The following is an 18,498-nucleotide window of genomic DNA, read 5'->3' on the forward strand; positions in this document are numbered from 1 at the left end:
TTAATGCAGAATGATTAATGTCGATTACGGTAAAAAATCAATTTAAAACAATTCAAAAAACAATTTAAAAATTAATAAAAAATTTAAAAAACAATTTAAAAATTAATTTTAAAATTTAACATAAATTTTGAAAAACGATTTTCCTTCCTGAAGCTGACAGAGCTTTTCCACCTTGTGTCGTGATCACAGGAATGGAAATTACTGAGTATGTGTGAACTTGAATCATAAATAGAGAGATTATTTGTCTTCATACATGCATGTAAAATGAATCTGATATTAGATGGACAGCAAATGTTAATAGAATTCTCATGTAATTTAATTTCGATGGTTTCTGCAATTAATAGTCTCATATAATTACACTAAGTATTTTGGCCTTGTTAAATAAAAATGTACAGTTTTCGTTAACAGCATGAAAGGCTAATTCTGACACTGCTGAACAAGAATCACGAACTGAGGATGCATGCTGTTTTACTTGAACATTCAGCGGAAATCGTGTTGAGCCTTGGTACGATGAGTTGTAATCACTACAAGAAATGTTGTATACCAGGTCATTTATTTGTGTTGCAAAAGAGGAAAGGACTGAGTGATTGTTCAGTATAGTGTGTAATTTCTGTATTGGTCTGGCAACAATCTTAAATTCAGTATCTTTAAAGAATCTGTTAAGCTGCTTGTGCCACTGTTCAACGTATGGGACAGAAATAAAGTATTTTTTGATGTACTATTGTTGGTTGGTGTAGTTTTTTGTATCCTATCCTTAGCTTGTACCCTAATTTCAGTTTATTGTAACAAGGGGGTGACCCCTGTTTAAGAATCTTCTGGTTAATATCTGTATCATATTGAGGTAAATTTCTCTTATTCTTCTACAAATATTGAAATCAACGTAGAATGTATTGAGCATCATAGCTCTGTTATATACTATTAAATCCCTATAAATAAGGCCTCTGTAGCCGAGTGGTCAGGAGCGGGAGCACACGCTCTTTGAGTAGTCCGGGGTTCAAACCCCTAATTGCTAGATACAGTCAATATGCTAACCTGCACTGGAACAGCATGGCAGATTATGGTCCATTTTCCACAACATGAATTGTTGAGGAGGCCTCCATCCTGCAGTGGATTGATAATGGCTGCAGATTTATTTTTTTTATTTATTTTAAATCCCTATCTAAATTTAAAAGTAAGCTAATGGATGTGACTAGAATGTTAAAACTGTTAATTTAACACAATTTGCTGTTTTAATTAAGTAAAAACATTAGAAAATTTTTCCATGAGCTCAAAATTCATGATGCACAGTTCATAGCCTCCACCGATTCTAAAGAAAGAAGAACTAAGGGAACTCTGATATCACCTTATGACCGTATTGTACCTTTATTGTTTGCTTTGTGCAATCCAAATTAGATTGTGGATCTTAGTCTTAAGTATATGCATCTGCTCAAAATGTTGATCCACCCATAACTGCAATCAATGACTGAATCCCATTTACTATTGTGCTATCCATATTGGTACTGGAGCACTTTGAACATTTGTCCAGAGTCTGTGTGGAATCAAATATGTTGCTATAAGAGAAGGAATTATCCCTCCATTACCCTTTCAAACTGAATTCCATGCCAGACCAGCCAACACAGCCAGCCATTTTCAACCCGTGATGGGAAAATTTGTATAATGTCCATCAGACTGCCAAATGCCAATTCAGTATTTGCATCTGGGAGCTACACATAGATTTATGTTTTACAGAAGACAAGTTGCTGTCACCAAGGCACTCCCTTCTAGCCTGGCTTGCTCACATAAGTTCTCTTTGCAGAAATGGGGGAAGTCTGATACTCTACTTTCTGTTGGCTTGCAACTCCATTCAGCCCAATGAATATTGTGCTGAACAAAATTGCAAGTTACAGTGAATATGAGCAGAATATTCTGACTCCTTGCTGATTTATACAGATGTCTTTAAGTAGTTATTTGTAGGATCTGCTGCTGTCTTTTTAGATACCTATATCTGATCAGGTTCCCCATGGAATGCAGCATATATACTGCAGCATTGCATGCCATACATTAAATCTTGAATCACATAAGAACCTGCCAATACCATTAGTGTTCAGTATTACCTACACAGATGCTTTAATGAATTACAGGCTTTATCGGTGATGTGATATTCAGCTCACTGGTTCTTGTTCTTGTTTCAATGGATGATGAAACTTGAATTTTACATGCTTTTGCTAGATCCCTAGTCATGTTGGGGGTTTGGGAAATTTATTTGGCAGCTACTGCTGCCAGATCAGCAATTCCCTTTTTCAATGATAACAAATTTGGCCTGTCAGTCGTTTATACAGGCTATAGGCAAATATATCTTATGCTAAATTCCCAATGGCAGAATTGCGGCAATTCTGCCATTGGGAATTCAACTAATTATATCAGATCAATTTGTAATCAGAATATAGCAGTTTAATCAATATATTGTAATCAAAATATGGTAGTAATCTGGTGTAAGCAAAATATGGTAGTGTTCTTAGAAATTATAAAAAGGAAGTTCTTGCTTGGCTCTGCATAAGATATATTTACCTCACACATTCTTTTCTGCTGAGAGCTCATGACCCTCCTATGTGCTAGTTTTTTGCGGCACCATTTTAACTGTCCAATCTATTTTACATATATATATACTATTATCATTGGCATTATGCCAAAAACAGGTACATCTACTCATCTACTTCTCCATATCTCCCTATCATCAGTCCTTCTCTTATGTCCCCATATCCACCATTTCCCTCAGTTTATATATATTAGTTTTCTTCAAACTTCCTCGGGCCTCTTTCCCCTCATCTTTGCAGTCCATCACATCCTTCATTAATCCCTCACCTTGCAACCCATATCCAATATGTTGATAAAATGATTTATCACATTATCAACCTACTTTATCTTTTCCATCCTCCCCCACACCCACACCTCAAATTTTCCCATCTTCTAATATCTTCCATTCTCAGTGTCTGTATCTTTGCTCCATAAAATACCAGATTCATACCAATCTTTTCTTTAAACTAATTTCTAATCTCTCACATAATATTCATCTTCGCTTCCCAGCAGCTTTTTTACCCACTGCTGTTCTTATACTTTTTTTTCCCATATTACTCTGCTTCTTCCACCATTCATCATCATCAGCAATTTTCGATCCACTGCACGATGAAGGCCTCTCCACCAATTTTCCATTTCTTTCTGTTTTGTGCAATGTCCATCCATTTACTTCCCACACACTCATGAATTTCATCTGTCCATCTCTATTGTTGTCTTCTAGGTTTTCTTCTAGCTCCTCTTGGGTACAATTCTGTTATTTTCTTGGTCCATCTGTCATCATCATGTCTTTGAGCTGTGTCCTGCCCAACACCATTTTAGTTCTTTAGTTTTGATAAGAATGTCCTATACTTGAGTTTGCTGCCTAATCCATGTGTTTCTCTTCTTATCTAACAGTATACAGTAACCCCCCCCCCCGCAGTATCTCTATTCGCGGTCGCTGATTTAATATAAAATGAAACCTAAAAAAATGTGAATTTTAAAGCGCCGTGAATATTTTCCACCATAAAAAAACATGGGCGTGGCTAAAATTATCTTTCTCAGTCAAAACAGCACTCAGTGGGGGGTGACAAAATCGTGAACGTGGATGTTTCTCGCTAATAATTGTTCAGTATGTGTTATGCGCTTGTCGTGGAAGGTTTCGTCGTTTGCTTTTAATTTATATGCTTATAAATTGATGTGCTTACAAAAGTGATAAATCTACCATTTTGCAGTTTAAAACAGACTTTTTTGAGTGTGTTAATGGAAGAAAGTGACTTTATTGTGGACAAGTTCTTTCTAACCCGTACAAAAATATGGCTACGAATAACAAGAGAAATGTGAAAATATCAAAGAAGGTGATGACATTAGCAAATACAATTGAGTTATTAGACAAAATTTCTATTGGTGAAAGTGTCTCCTCAGTGGCAAAACATTATAAAATCAATAAGTCAATGGTACGATCAATCAAAAAATGGGAAGAAAAAATCTGCCGTAGTGTCCGTGAAAATGCGCTAATTGCTTCAAAAATTTGCTCTGTAACTCGTAATGTTAAATTAGAAAAAATGGAAAAAGCTTTAAATCTGTGGATAGAAGACCGAACTCAAAATAAAAGTCCGTTAAGTTTACTCATCATTCGCGAAAAGGCAAAACTCCTTTATCAACACTTTAGCGAAACTGGTGATAGCACTGGCGGGATAAGTTTTTTAGCTAGCAAAAACACTGGTTTGAAAGATTTGTTTTAAATTTCTAATAAATATCACATTTAATATTAAATTGTTTCTTATTTTCATTTCGATGCCATTTCACTATGTACTATCTATGTACATAGTCATATTATGAAGGTACATATAATACATGCATAGACAAAATTTTAGACTAGTTTTTCTTATATATTTCGTACTTTGGAACGGAACCCCTTTATTACTATGGGAGCCATAACTCAGTATTCACGTTTTCAGTATTCGCGACATTTCTCAGGAACGTAACTCCCACAAATAGCAGCGGTTTACTGTATTCTCTTCTTGTCTAACAATATAATTTGTTCCATTCTTCGCTGTGTAGTTCTCAACTTCTCTTCCATTCTTTTGGTGAGTGCCCAAGTTTCACTTCCATAAGTCATGGTGGGGAGTATACACTGTTTCATTATTTTACTTTTCAGACAAATTGGGATATTGCTCCTCAGTAAATGACTATATTTCCTGAATGCTATCCTTCCAAAATTTATTCTTCTGTTGACTTCCAGCCATTTACCATTATTACAACTAATGACTTGTTCCTGTTAAGTATATGATTCCACCTTTTCAATTACTGCTCCTTCAACCATTATATCCCTTTCTGTAGCATACTTGTTCATCATTACTTTTGTTTTAGCCGTATTCATCTTTAGTCCAAAATTCTTTACTAAGTCTACATAACTGATTTAGATTTTTCTCTTAATTCTTTGGGATCGTGGCTTATGACCACAATGTCATCTGCAAATCGTAAATGGTTTAGGTACTCTCCATTCACATTGACTCCTTTCTGCATGATGTCATCTTCTGAAAGCTTCCTCAAGGGCAGCAGTAAACAACTTTGGAGATATTATGTCTCCTTGTCAAACTCCTTTCTCAATTTTAAATTTACTACTCTCTGTCTAGTCTAATAAAGGAGGTAGCATCCTCATATTTTCTTCAATCATCATAATATATGGGGTATCTATGCCTTGTCTTTCCAGTGTCCGAAACAATGCCTTATGCTTATGGAGTCAAATGCCTTTTTAAAATCCACAAATGACAGGCATAATGGTGTTTTATATTCATTTTCTTTCTCCATTAGCTGTGACATTACGTGAAGGTGGTCCATAGTTGAGAATCCTGTCCTAAAGCCAGCTTGCTCTTTCAGTTGATTTTCATCAAGTATTCTTTCTAATCTGTTAGTAATGACCCTTGTGAACAACTTGTAGCTGTGGGATAACAAGCTAATTGGTCTATAATTTCCAATTTCTGATTTATCTCCTTTCTTTTGCAGCAAAACTGATTGCATTATTCCACTCTTTAGGCATCACACCTTTCCTAATGCATTTTGTGAAGATTCTTGCCAGTTTTTGTGTCATGTCTCTTCCTCCCAGTTTTAACAACTCCACAGTACTTTCATCTTCCCGAGGCTTTCTGATTCTTCATTTTCTTCAATCCATATTCGACCTCATCAGGTATGTTGTATGTGTTACTAATTTGCAATCCGTCTTCCCCACTGCTGGCATCATTCCCTTGCTCCCTGTATAACTCTTTATAGTAGTCTTCTGCTATTTGAGTTATGCCTTCTTTGCTGTTTAGCATTAGTATTAGTAGAGGCATATGATGCAAGAAAGCAAGCTTATGCAGCATCAGCCAAAAAAAAAAAAAAAAAAAACCCCACTTCCACTTCATCCCTCCGTTCATTCGAAATACCTGTCCAGCTGAGCCTTAAATTTATTTAGGCTATCAACTTTCACGACAAGGGATGGAAGTCTGTTCCACCAACCAACCACCTGCTGGCTAAAGGCAAATTTCCTCACGTCTATCCTACACTGTCTTTCCTCAATTTGAATTTATGCCCTCTCAGGTGATTATTATGAGCAAGAGGAAGAATCCCATTGGCATTGAGCATGCTCAAACCATTCAAGGCTTTATACACCTCTATCAGATCACCTCACCGGTGCCTATTTGTCAGACACTGTAATTTGCAAAATTTAACCCTTTCTTCGTAAGAGCAACCCTTTGTTCCATTCACTAATCTTGTTGCCCTTCTCTGTACTCGTTCCAGCAGCTCTACATCCTTTTGAAATGAGGCCTCCAGACCTGTATACAGTACTCAAGGTGTGGCCTGACCATTGCCTTATACAAGGGAATAATCACCTCCTTATCCCTGCTAGAAAAATTCCTATATATCATTGACTAGGCACCATGAGCTACTCTTGCAGCCCGTCTGCACTGCTCAGAGAACTTCATATCTGCCTGCACAATTACCCCATGTCCTTTTTATTCTCTACCACTGTCAGTGTAGTACCACAGAGTTGATACATTGCTCTGGGGTTGCTATTTCCTATATGTAGTATTTTACATTTGTCAATGTTAAACTTCATTTGCCCCCTCTCAGCCCATCTGCTGAACCTTTCCAGATCTTGTTGCAACAGCATAGCATCAGCAGTGTCCTTAACAACCCTGCCAACCTTTGTATCATCTGCAAACTTGGACATTAAGCTTGATATACCATCATCAATATCATTTATAAATACAGAAAACAATAATGGACCCAACACTGAACCCTGAGGGACTCCACTAATAATATTAGTCCACGATGAGCAGTGTCCACTGATTACCACTCTCTGTCTTCTCCTTCTCAACCACCCCTTTATCCATAGCAGCAATTTGCCTCCAATGCCACACTGCTCCAATTTGTGCAGCAGTTTTCCATGTGCAGTTTTCCAAAAGCCTTTATAAGTACACCATTGCTATTTTTCAGTTTCCACCATTAGGCCTCCCAAATACCCATACTTGTTCACCTGTTCTATTTTCTATTCTCTTATTTTAATATTTAATTCACACCTTTCTCTTTACACTCTCATAAGTTCTCAATATTTATTCACATCACAAACAAATAATAACTTTACTTTAGCCTGTTAACCAATTTTTGCAATCCTTCCTCAGAATCAGACCAGTGCCATATCATCTGCAACCTTATCGCTGTCAGTAAACCATCATATTTTATTTGACTGGTAATTTTACTAGTAAAAAAAATTTTTTACCACTTCAACCATATGACTGAACCTTATACACGGAGTCCGATTTTATCAGACAGTGACTATGTGTCATCTCTTATTAATTTGTAGTTTTAGTCCTTTACTAATATCCTTTTATACATTTTACAGTCTTGTTTTGGTGTAATATAGCCTTAATTGCTAATGTGATAAAATCAAATCAATCAAGCCTTCTAAGATGTGTGTGTATCTTATGATCCAGTGCATTTTATTGTTTGGGAAATATGGTAAGTGCTTTTCATTATGACCAGATTATAAATTTAACAAATACAAATGCTGAATATGTAAGGAAGTTATCGTGGAAGCTTCTCAGCTTTTAATACCAACAAAAAAGGTGCTATTCAAGGTATTGGCTAAAATGGATGAAAAAAGAATGGTTGATCCTAGTGGCAGAGATGAAAGATGCATGAAATTAGAAATTATTAACAAACCTGAATCATCAGTCAGTCATAAAGTTACAGAGCTAGATATACCAAATATGCCCAGGCAGATTACAAGAATTCCTTCCTCTTTACTAGCATAAGCAAAGAAATTCTTGTTACTGTTTTTTGCAATCTTAGATAAAGACTTCAGTTTCTTTATGCACTTAGCACGTGTATCAAGTGGGCAGCAGTATCAATGATCCTGAATAAATATTTTGAATTCAAATGCATATGTGAGGAAGTTTTTAACATTGAGGTTATTTTTTGTCTAGCTAATAGTAATTGGGAAATGAATGATTTTATGATAACTGAGAAGGGACTAGAAGTAATGTTATTACAGTTAAAAGTGAACAGAGCATCATTCACTGATGGAATCCATCCAATTATATTGAAGGAAGCAGCAAAGATGTAAACAGACCTTTAGCTTATAATGAGAGAATCCTTGGATTTAGGTTATGTTATGTTCTTACTCTGTTATGTTATTAGGTTATGTTAAGTTACTCTTGCATGAGAAGTGCAGCAGTGTTGGAAACCAGTATGAATTATGTGTCAGCACTAATAGACTTTCAGCTAGTCGTAGTGACTGAATTCTGCAGGAACCTTTCTATTCATATAATTTTGACAAGAATCCACTGTGGCAACTGGTATTCAAAGATGGAAGACTTAGTGATATTACTAAAAAAAAAAGGGCACAGTCATCTCATAATGTCATGGAATGTGATTGATATGCCATAAAGAGGACAAATGACAGTTTTCTGCAGATGACAGGTACAAGGCACACCTTGTGCTTGTCATCTGCAGAAACCTCATGTAACAGGTTCAAGAAGCCACAGGGCCATCCACCAAGGAGCTGGATAGCCTTGGTTCAGGTAGGGCAGCTGTTTGTAAGTCCAGTATCATGACTGTGATATCTGACATCAAATATTACAGTCATAATATTGGACTCTAGAAAGAAAGTATTATGGAGTGACAAATCTCATTACCCAACACTTCATTCCTCTAGACGTGTGGGAGTGGAATTGTCCATAGAGCATTTTTTTTGGTGTAGTGCATTGTGTCAACCTGAAGTTTAGTGTTGTTGATCTGATGGCCTGGGGCTCTTTCATCTGGTTTAGGCTTGTGTCCTGTCAGTATCAGCACAAGAGACTCTGTGTCATACAGTGAGCATCATACACTAGTGCCATATAGGTCAAAGGTGGCTCTTCTGTATAGTAGTTTTTTGAATTAAAAGCCCCTTTTTACAACTACCTTTTGTGTATCCAAATACCTTTGGTCATATAGTATAATAACTGCTAAGTGGACAGTTATTAATGTCTCCATAAGAACATTGATGTTGAAAAGTTGAACTGGCTGGCTCAGAGCATGTAGTTCATGCTCTGAGCCAGCCAGTACAACCAACCTTACATAACAGCTGAGGGATGAATCAAAGTTATGGATTAGGCTGTGGCCAAAATGGCCTTCCTACTGACTAGCTCTGGCTTCTGCTTTTCAGAATGAATGGAGGAAATTCTGGCTAACAGCTATTGGAAGGTGAAATGGGTGCCCAATAGAGTCCTTCTATGTTTTACATTTTTGAATTAAAAGCCCTTTTTACAACTACCTATTTTATTTTCAGATACCTTTGGTTTAGAAAGTGGTTAGAATTTATTGTCAGAGAAGGAATGTCAGAAATCTGCAGAATATTAGATTAGTTGAAACTGTGGTGGACTACTTTAATATCTTAGCTTCTAAGATAATAGAAACTTTGTTAATTAAGATAACAAATTTTTCTATAAACTATATATGAAGTTTCCTTCTTAAAATATTTATCTATTTCTTGTTTCTGCTCAGTCCACTTTTATATCTAAATATTGTTAATTGCTAAAGAGGGGGGAACTGGTATTACCAAATAACAGAAAAATTAAAGTAATGCCATATTTTCTCTGTTAATTTCTAATAAATAATAACCTCTTAGTTTTTTTTTTTTTTTTTGTAGGCCATGTGCAATCCAAACAAGAAACCAGATCAACAGCGTCCAACAGTTTGCTCAGTTTGTTATACCGCTTTTTACTGTCTATACTAATGTGTAAGTAATCTAATTTTTAGTTAAGATTAATTCAATCATTTTTGAATTAAGGTTAATTTATTTTAATTAAAATGAATTATTTTAATTTATTTTAAAATTAATGATATTAATTAACAATTTAAAATTAATAAATTAAATTAATTAATTTTAATTCATTTAATTTATAGCCAAAAGATTTTTAATCTGTTTACCATTTTTGTTTTTCATCTTTCAATAATAATAAAGGAATTCTCCAGTTTTAATGTGTATTTTCAAGAAATTAATACAGGAATTCCTTACCAACCATGGAGAATATATTCTCGAAAAGTGTAGACAGACAAACTACGGTTTAGTGGAAAATTGGAGATATGTGTAAAAATTGGAGAAAATTGGTAACTATCACAATTAAATAGGGGGGGGGGGATACAGTAAATTTCATTTTCAACTAATGCAATGTAAAAACAATGAAGTTTTGTTTGAAGATAATAATGTACTGAAACCTACATTGGTATAATTTAGTTTATATGTGAATTGGAAATATGTACATAATGGAGTCAAATGTTAGATTTAGCATTAGTTGAGGCATATGATGCAAAAAATTTTTGTTCTGGTGGTGGTTATAGTTTTATAGAATACATCAGCTCATGGCTGCAGATATGTTTGCGAACTAAATAAAAAAAACAAAAATTGATACTGTCAGTACTGATGAGATGATAGCGAGTAAACAAATTTGATCCCTCTGCAGTATCTGAAGGATATGAGAACAATAATTCCCATTTTCTTTTGTTTCAGGAGACTGGACTAGATCATGGATTATATAAAAACAAAAAATGTACAATTTTATTGTGCCAAGAGAAAACTGTTATCTCAAGTCCATGGTTGGTAGATTGGTTTGTGAGGGATTACTGTATTGTTTTTGAGAATTGTAACAAACAAAAACTACTACTGCAGGATCCATCTTGATAGGATTACAGTTATACAGAGATCATAGGCATAGACTTTTTAAGAGGAGATCTCATCTGACCAATCTGATTAGCTACTATGATGTTATAACAAAAGAACTAGATGCAAAAATAAATTTTGACATCATATATTTAGATTTCAGCAAAGCTTTTCACACTGTTCTACATACAAAACTGTTGTACAGTTGCAGTAATGTGGCATTAGGGACAAAGTAACTGCTGTAGATAAAGTGATGGTGGAGTGGCAAAAGACAGAGAATGGTTATAAATAGGCACTGCTCTTCTTGGACTACTGTTATTAGTGAAGGCCCTAAGGGTTCAGTGCTGGATTTCCCCTACTATTTTCAATATTTATTAATGATATTGATGAAGATACATCAAGTTTATTGTCTAAGCCTACAAATGATATGAAGATTGTCACAGTGGTTAATGACAGGAGTCAAGGCACATTACTGTAACAGGACCTAGAAAAATTAGGCAGATGAAACAACCTGCCAACTTTCATATCATCTGCAAGCTTAATGTCCAAGTTTGCAGACAATACGAAGGTTGGCAGGGTTGTCAAGGACACTACTGACACTATGCTACTGCAACAGGATCTGGAAAGGTTGAGCAGATGGGCTGAGAGGTGGCAAATGAAGTTTAACATTGACAAATGTAAAGTACTACATATGGGAAACAGCAAACCCCAGAGCAACGTATCAACTCTGTGGTACTACACTGACAGTGGTAGAGAATGAAAGGGACCTGGGGGTAGTTGTGCAGGCAGATATGAAGTTTTCTGAGCAGTGCAGACGGGCTGCAAGAGTAGCTCATGGTGTATTGTCGATGATATATAGGAATTTTTCTAGCAGGGATAAGGAGGTGATTATTCCCTTGTATAAGGCAATGGTCAGGTCACACCTAGAGTACTGTGTACAGGCCTGGAGGCCTCATTTCAAGAAGGATGTAGAGATGCTGGAACGAGTACAGAGAAGGGCAACAAGATTGGTGAATGGAACAAAGGGGTGCTCTTACGAAGAAAGGCTTAAGTTTTGCAAATTACAGTGTCTGGAGACTAGGCACCAGTGAGGTGATCTGATAGAGGTGTATAAAGCCTTGAATGGTTTGAGCATGCTCAATGCTGATGGGATTCTTCCTCTTGCTCAGAATAATCACCTGAGAGGGCATAAATTCAAATTGAGGAAAGACAGATGTAGGATAGACGTGAGGAAATTTGCCTTTAGCCAGCAGGTGGTTGGTTGGTGGAACAGACTTCCATCCCTTGTCGTGGAAGTTGATAGCCTAAATAAGTTTAAGGCTCAGCTGGACAGGTATTTCAAACGAACAGAGGGGTGAAGTGGAAGTGGTTATTTGTTATTTATTTATTTTTTTTTTTTTTTTTTGGCTGATGCTGCATAAGTTTGCTTTCTTGCATCAAATGCTTCTACTAATGCTAATGCTAATGTTAACATTAAGCCTGCATACATTAAGCTCAATAACCATTCTTGGTCTTCTCCCACTCAACCATCCCTTTATGCATAGCAATAACCTACCTTGAATGCCATAGTGCTCCAATTTGCACAGCAGTCTTTTTTGTGGAACAGTGTGAAAAAAAAATTTTCTTAAATTTAATATGTGATGTCAAAATTATTTTTTGCATCAAGTTCCTTTGTTACTGTATCGTAATGTCCAATTAAATTGGTCAAACAAGATTACCCCTTAACAAATCCAAGCTGTGACTGCAGTATAACTGCAATATCACTATTAATCAGTGACTCCATTATATTTTGTGGAACAGAAGTCAAGCTAATAGGTCTCTAATTACTCAATTCACCATTTGATCCTCCTTTGTGAATTGAGGATAAATTTGTACATCCCTCGTCCATAAGGACCCCTCTAAATCCAAGGATGATCTCATAAGTATGGCCCAAGGGATTCTCTACCATTGGCATGTTTTTCATGAAATTTTTTCACTGATTAAAATCATGTTTCCAAGTGTTAATGTCAAAAAAACTGACCAAATTAATGAAATGTTAGTATTAGCAGTGTCAAATGATGCAAAAAAGTAAGCTTATAAAGCATTAGCCAAAAAAAAAATCCTCTCTGCACTCTAACCACTCTAATAATTTGTTTAGTTTCTCCATAAATTTATTCAAACTGCCCACTTCCATAGTACCAGATGGAAGTTTGTTCCAAAAATCAACTGCCTGCTGCCTGAGAGAAAATTTCCACACAGCTGTCCTGCAACCATCCTTTCTCAATTTAAATGTATTCACTCTCCCCATCATATATGCTCTCTGAAAGAAGAAAGATGCTGTCAGCATTTAGTTTGCTTAGCATTTTAGCTTGCTTAGCAACAAAAAAAAAAAAAAAAACTCAAATATTACTAGTACTATTTACAATTACAATAAACAGTACTAGTAATGTGAGTTTTTTTTTTGTTACTTAAAAATTTATTTATTTTTGTTATACTTTTGTTTAAAATTAGTAGCTCACTTGTTACTTTTTTAATCTCATAAAATTAGTTAATTTGCTCTTTACTGGATTTTCATAACTGCTTAAAAAACAAATTTATTATACTCATATATCTTAGTTTCATGTAGTATTCTTAAATTAAATTTGGATTAGAATCATGCCTCAGACTAGAGCAATGAAGGAAAAGGCTCAAAGCGGTGGGAATGCTTTGGCTTGTGAGAGAACTGCTAGTGGCAGTTCCCTTATAAATTTGTATTTTATAATATACTGTGCTCTGCTTGTTGCCTCTGTGCAAAGCTACCTTTAGCCAGATATGATATAGCTAAAGGTGCATGTGTATATTCATTGAAAAGAACATGAGGAGGATAAGTAAATTCAGCATTCTGATGGCTTATATGAGGGCTTAAAGAACTGGATTGATGCCCTTGAAGGAATAAAAGAAAGGGACACATTAAGCACTCAGCTGGTCTACTAAGTACTTGATGGGTCTCTTTTATTTATTTGAGGGAATCAAAAAAAAAAGGAAGTTTGGTTGAACAATCAGTCAACTTTCTAGTTGAAAGCAAAATTTTATGTGTGTGTCCTACACCCATACTTTTTCAGTATTTAAATTTGTATTTACTTTTTTCAGTATTTACTCAATCCATTTATGTTCTTAAACACTTTAATCAGGTCCCTTTGCAGGTGCCTAGTTTCTAGAATAATATACTACTTGGGTGGTATAGAATGCAATACCACCCAATTGGTATGTTATTCTGGAATTACCTTCCCACCTTGCATTTTTCAATGTTAAACCTCAATTGCCTAAAATTAAAACTTAAAATGTAAGGTGCATTAATGTCATTAATATCATTGTTATTCATAACAATAAATGGCCAAACACTGAACCCCATGGGACTACATGATAATGTTAGTCCAAGAAGAGCAGTGCTCATTAATAACCATTCTCTGCCTTCTACCTCTCAACCATTCCTTTATCTATAGCTGCAGCATGCTGCTCCAATTTACATGTGGAACAGTATCAAAAGCATTGCTGAACTAAGTACTAAGAGAGTTGTTTATGCCAAGAGAGAGATTAGAAGTGAAGATGAAAAAAAAAAAAAAGATTGTAATCTTATCTGGAAAACTTGGTATTGTCAAAGATAATCTATGATACTTTCCTGTTTACCATATAAAAGGCATTGTTTTTTTGAAAAATAACACAGGACTCAAATTTTATTTGCTTCATTAAAAAATCACATGTAGATCAGTTTAAGGAATTGGTAATGAATATTCATTAATTTGAAGCTCTTTGTGCAGAGTAAGAGTTCTTAGACTGGAAAGGTGCTACATCCTACCTTCCAGTAATCACCAATAAAACATTGGATAGGATTTGCAGTCAGTGGATAAAGAACATAATATATAAGAGGAAAAGTGCAGGAAAATAAAACTGAACCATGGAGAACACCAGCTTTAGTTGATAAGTTAGAAGACAGGAGCCATCTGCCATCACCTACAGGAAGAACACTAGCAACCTAGTTTTAGTTCAACCTATTTGCAAAAAAAAAAAAAAAAAAGCAAACCTTAAGATTCAGATCTTTATGCCAGACATGATCAAAACCCCTGGAAAGTCAAAAGCAACTGTTTAAGTTTAAGCAGACTTCCATGCCAAATCAAAAACACAAAGGAAATAAAAGAGTGTAAAAGGGTGACACAAAGCAGGAGTAGCTCTGAAGCACAGGTTTTGAGAATAAGTAGATAAATGTCATCAGGACCTAGAAACTTTTTAGCATAAAGGTTTAGAATTCTTCTGTCCTGTGTTGGTACATAATGGGAGGCAGTGAATGGAATGTGTTTAGAAGGAGATGCTCTTCCAACATCGTTGAAATGTTTGGCTGAGGATGCAGCAAAACTGTCATGTTGTGAGAAAGGTGGGGAGTATAGATGGATAGAAGTTGAAGCCAAGCCTTAGTTTTGAACACTAGTTTTGATTGATTATTAACTTTTTCTACAACTGTTACAAATTATGGTGTATTTAGAAAATGAAAGTGGAGATTTGGATATAAGCCACTTATGATTTGCTGTATTCTTATTGTGAACATTCTTGGCACATTTACTGGAAAACACAATTTAGATAAAGGATAAAATCTTTATCTAAACTTGAGTTTAGATAATAATAAAGGATTTTATTCCTACTTTCCCTGATAGTCTAAGCAAATATAAAGATCAGAAGATTTAAAATAGGATATCAGCCAAAGAAAATAGAAATAGCAATCATGCAAATCATCCCATTTCATCTTGATGTGAAGTAAAATGGGATGATCTGCATGATTTCTATTCCTGTTTATATTGTTTGAAATACTGTTTTAAATATGAAATGACACAGTGCTGAGAATGACCTGTAGGGAGAAATTTTATTGAAGAAGAAACCATTGCCCACTTATGATCTCAGGTACCTGGGATTGCTAACATTAACTGTGTACTTTTAAAGGTTGTTGATTGAGAATAAAGGTACATGCAGTTAGCACTGTCTGGTATTTTAGTAAGTAAATATAAAAAGTTTTGTGAGGTGATTAGTAATTGCAAAGCTTCAGCACCTGTATCAACTGAGTAGGTGTAACTAGAAAATAGAAGTCAAGTTGGAGCTGAACATCAGAATCACTAAGGAGACTAAATTCGTTGTTAGGAAATTTGGTTTGGAGAAAGTAATGTTTCAAAGAAAGGAAGTGAAAACATTTTGGATAATCTCTAAAGTTTGGGGAATGTCAGAGGCAGCAGATGAATTTGACAGAATGGGATAAAGAGATTAAGCTTCAACAGTTCAAAAATTGGAGATTCTAGATTAGGAAATCTTTAACAAGGAATATATGAGTAGACATATGCACAAGTACCACCTTTGAAGTGAAAAGGATCATAAAACAAATAATTAGGGAAACTGAGATGAGTGGTGGTTGAGGCAGCTGATAATTGAGATTCTGTCAGAAACAGTGAGCAGAGCTTAGCAGGTTGAGGGTGCAAATGGACATCATTGAGATTGGAACTAACCCCATATATATTTGTGAAATGAATTACAAAGTTTTTGGGAGAGTCAGATCTTTTTGCAGATAAGTTTATTCTTTGCTTGCTTAGACTGGGTGATTTATTGTTCAAAAACTGGAAAATCTCAAACCTGATAACCTCCATTCTTGAGGTTGCCAAATACGGGGCTACGTACCTGCAGTTTGATACTGATTAATATTTATACAGAAATTTTAGTACAATCCATATCCTGTTATTTTATTATGATTTATAGGCCTTTGTTTTGATTTATTTACAAGCCATGTTAAAATTTTCAGGATTCCAAAAGGTGCTCCATTTACTTTAAATCAGTGTCTGGCAAGACAAAGGCGTCTTCTCCATGGTCTTGAAGTTCGTCATCTGAGGTTCATTCCTAAGGTAATATTGAATTCTGATAATTGCTGCATACAATTTATAAGAATAGGTGTGGTATACTATTTCATGTAATATATTTTTCTGTTAATGTAAATTTAAAGGAAGTATTAGTAGAGAAAAATTATGCATGGATGCAAGCTTATATAGCATCATCCAAAAAAAAAAAAAAACTACCCCCTCATCTGTCCATGCCCTTTAATAAGTTTTCTAATTCTTCATTAAATTTATTCAAAATAATTACTTCCACAAAACCAGATGAAAGTTTTTCAAGCAATCAGGCACTCTCTGGCCGAAAGCAAATTTTCACACATCTGTTCTGCAACCATCTGAGAAAGAGTAAGGATGGCATCCACATTTAGTTTATACAGTTCATTTAAAGTCTTAAACATTTCAATTCAGGCTCCTTGCAGGTGCTTAGTTTCCAAGTGCTGCAATTTGTATAACTGAAGACTTTCATAGTAAAGAATGTAGTAGTAGTAGTAGTGGCATGTGATGCAAGAAAGCAAGTGTATGAGCTTATGCAGCATCAGCCAAAAAAAAAAAAAAAAAAAGTCACACCATTCCCTCCAAAATGCCTGTCCAGTTCATCCTTAAATTTATTTAACCTATCAACTTCCACAACGACAGATGGAAGTTTGTTCCCACATTTAACCACCCGCTGGCTAAAGGCAAATTTCCGCACATGTATGCTACATCTGTCTTTTCTTAATTTGAATTTATGCCCCCCCCTTAGGTTCTGAACAAGTGGAAGAATCTCATCAGAATTCAACTTGCTCGACCCATTCAAGGCCTTATATACCTCAATCAGATCACCGCTTGACTAATCTTGTTGCTTTTTTCTGCACCTGTTCCAGTAGGTTCACAACCTTTATAAAATGAAGCTTCCAACGCTGTATGCAATATTCAAGATGCAACCTAGCCATTGTCTTATACAATAGGATAATTACCTTTTTGTCCTTGCTGGCAAAACTCCATGAACTGTCCTAGCTACCTGTATGCACTGCTCAGAGAAATTAGCATTAGCATTAGTAGAGGCATATGATTCAAGAAAGCAAGCTTATGCACCATCAGCCAAAAAAAAAAACCCTTCCATTCGTTCCAAATGCCAGTCCAGCTCAGCCTTAAATTTATTTAGGCTATCAACTTCCACAACAAAAGATGAAAGCCTGTTCCACCAATCAACTACCCGCTGGCTAAAGGCAAATTTCGCCACATCTATTCTGCAACTCTCTTTCCTCAATTTGAAACTGTGCCCCCTCAGGTTCTTAGTCTGAGAAAGGGAAGAATCCCATCAGCATTCAGCTTGCTCAACCCATTCAAGACCTTATACACCTCAATCAGATCACCTCCCAGGTGCCTACTCTCCAGGTGCTGCAATTTGCAGAACTTAAGCCTTTCTTGGTAAGAGCACCCCTTTGTTCCCCTCACTAATCTTGTTGCCCTTCTTTATACTCATTCTAGCAACTCTACATCCTTCCTAAAATGAGTCCTCCACACCTGTACACAGTACTCTAGGTGTGGCCAGACCATTGCCTTGTATAACGGGATAATCTCCCTGTCCCTGCTAACAAAATTCCTATATATCATTGACAAGACTCCATGACCTGCTCTGGTAGAACGTCTGCACTGTTCAGCAAACTTCATTTTTGACTGCACAGTTACCCCCAGGTCTTTTTCCCTTTCTACTTCCCTGAGTGTAGTACCACAGAGTTGGTATGTTTCTCTTGGGTTATTGCTGCCCATATGTAGTACTTTGCATTTGTCAATGTTAAACTTTGGTTGCCACTTCTCAGCCCATTTTCCCAACTGAATCTAGATCCACAGGGAGTAGCATACTGTCTTTACTGTCATTAACAACCCTGCCAACCTTTCTATCATCTGCAAACTTGGACATTA

General features: G+C 35.7%; 1 protein-coding gene across 1 annotated transcript in view; it reads left to right on the top strand.

The window, feature by feature from the left end:
• Nucleotides 1-18,498, top strand: part of LOC150078572 (protein tyrosine phosphatase domain-containing protein 1-like) — a 274,976-nt gene that overhangs the window by 167,176 nt on the left and 89,302 nt on the right. Inside the window, exons 12-13 of the mRNA XM_090384615.1 lie at nucleotides 9,704-9,793; nucleotides 16,506-16,605. Coding sequence (XP_090240741.1) covers nucleotides 9,704-9,793; nucleotides 16,506-16,605 — 190 coding nt within the window. The remainder of the gene's footprint in view (nucleotides 1-9,703; nucleotides 9,794-16,505; nucleotides 16,606-18,498) is intronic.

Source organism: Mastigoproctus giganteus, chromosome 11 (genome assembly GCF_048544385.1).
Source record: "Mastigoproctus giganteus isolate SK-2022 chromosome 11, ASM4854438v1, whole genome shotgun sequence".
In the NCBI taxonomy this organism is placed as follows: domain Eukaryota; kingdom Metazoa; phylum Arthropoda; class Arachnida; order Uropygi; family Thelyphonidae; genus Mastigoproctus; species Mastigoproctus giganteus.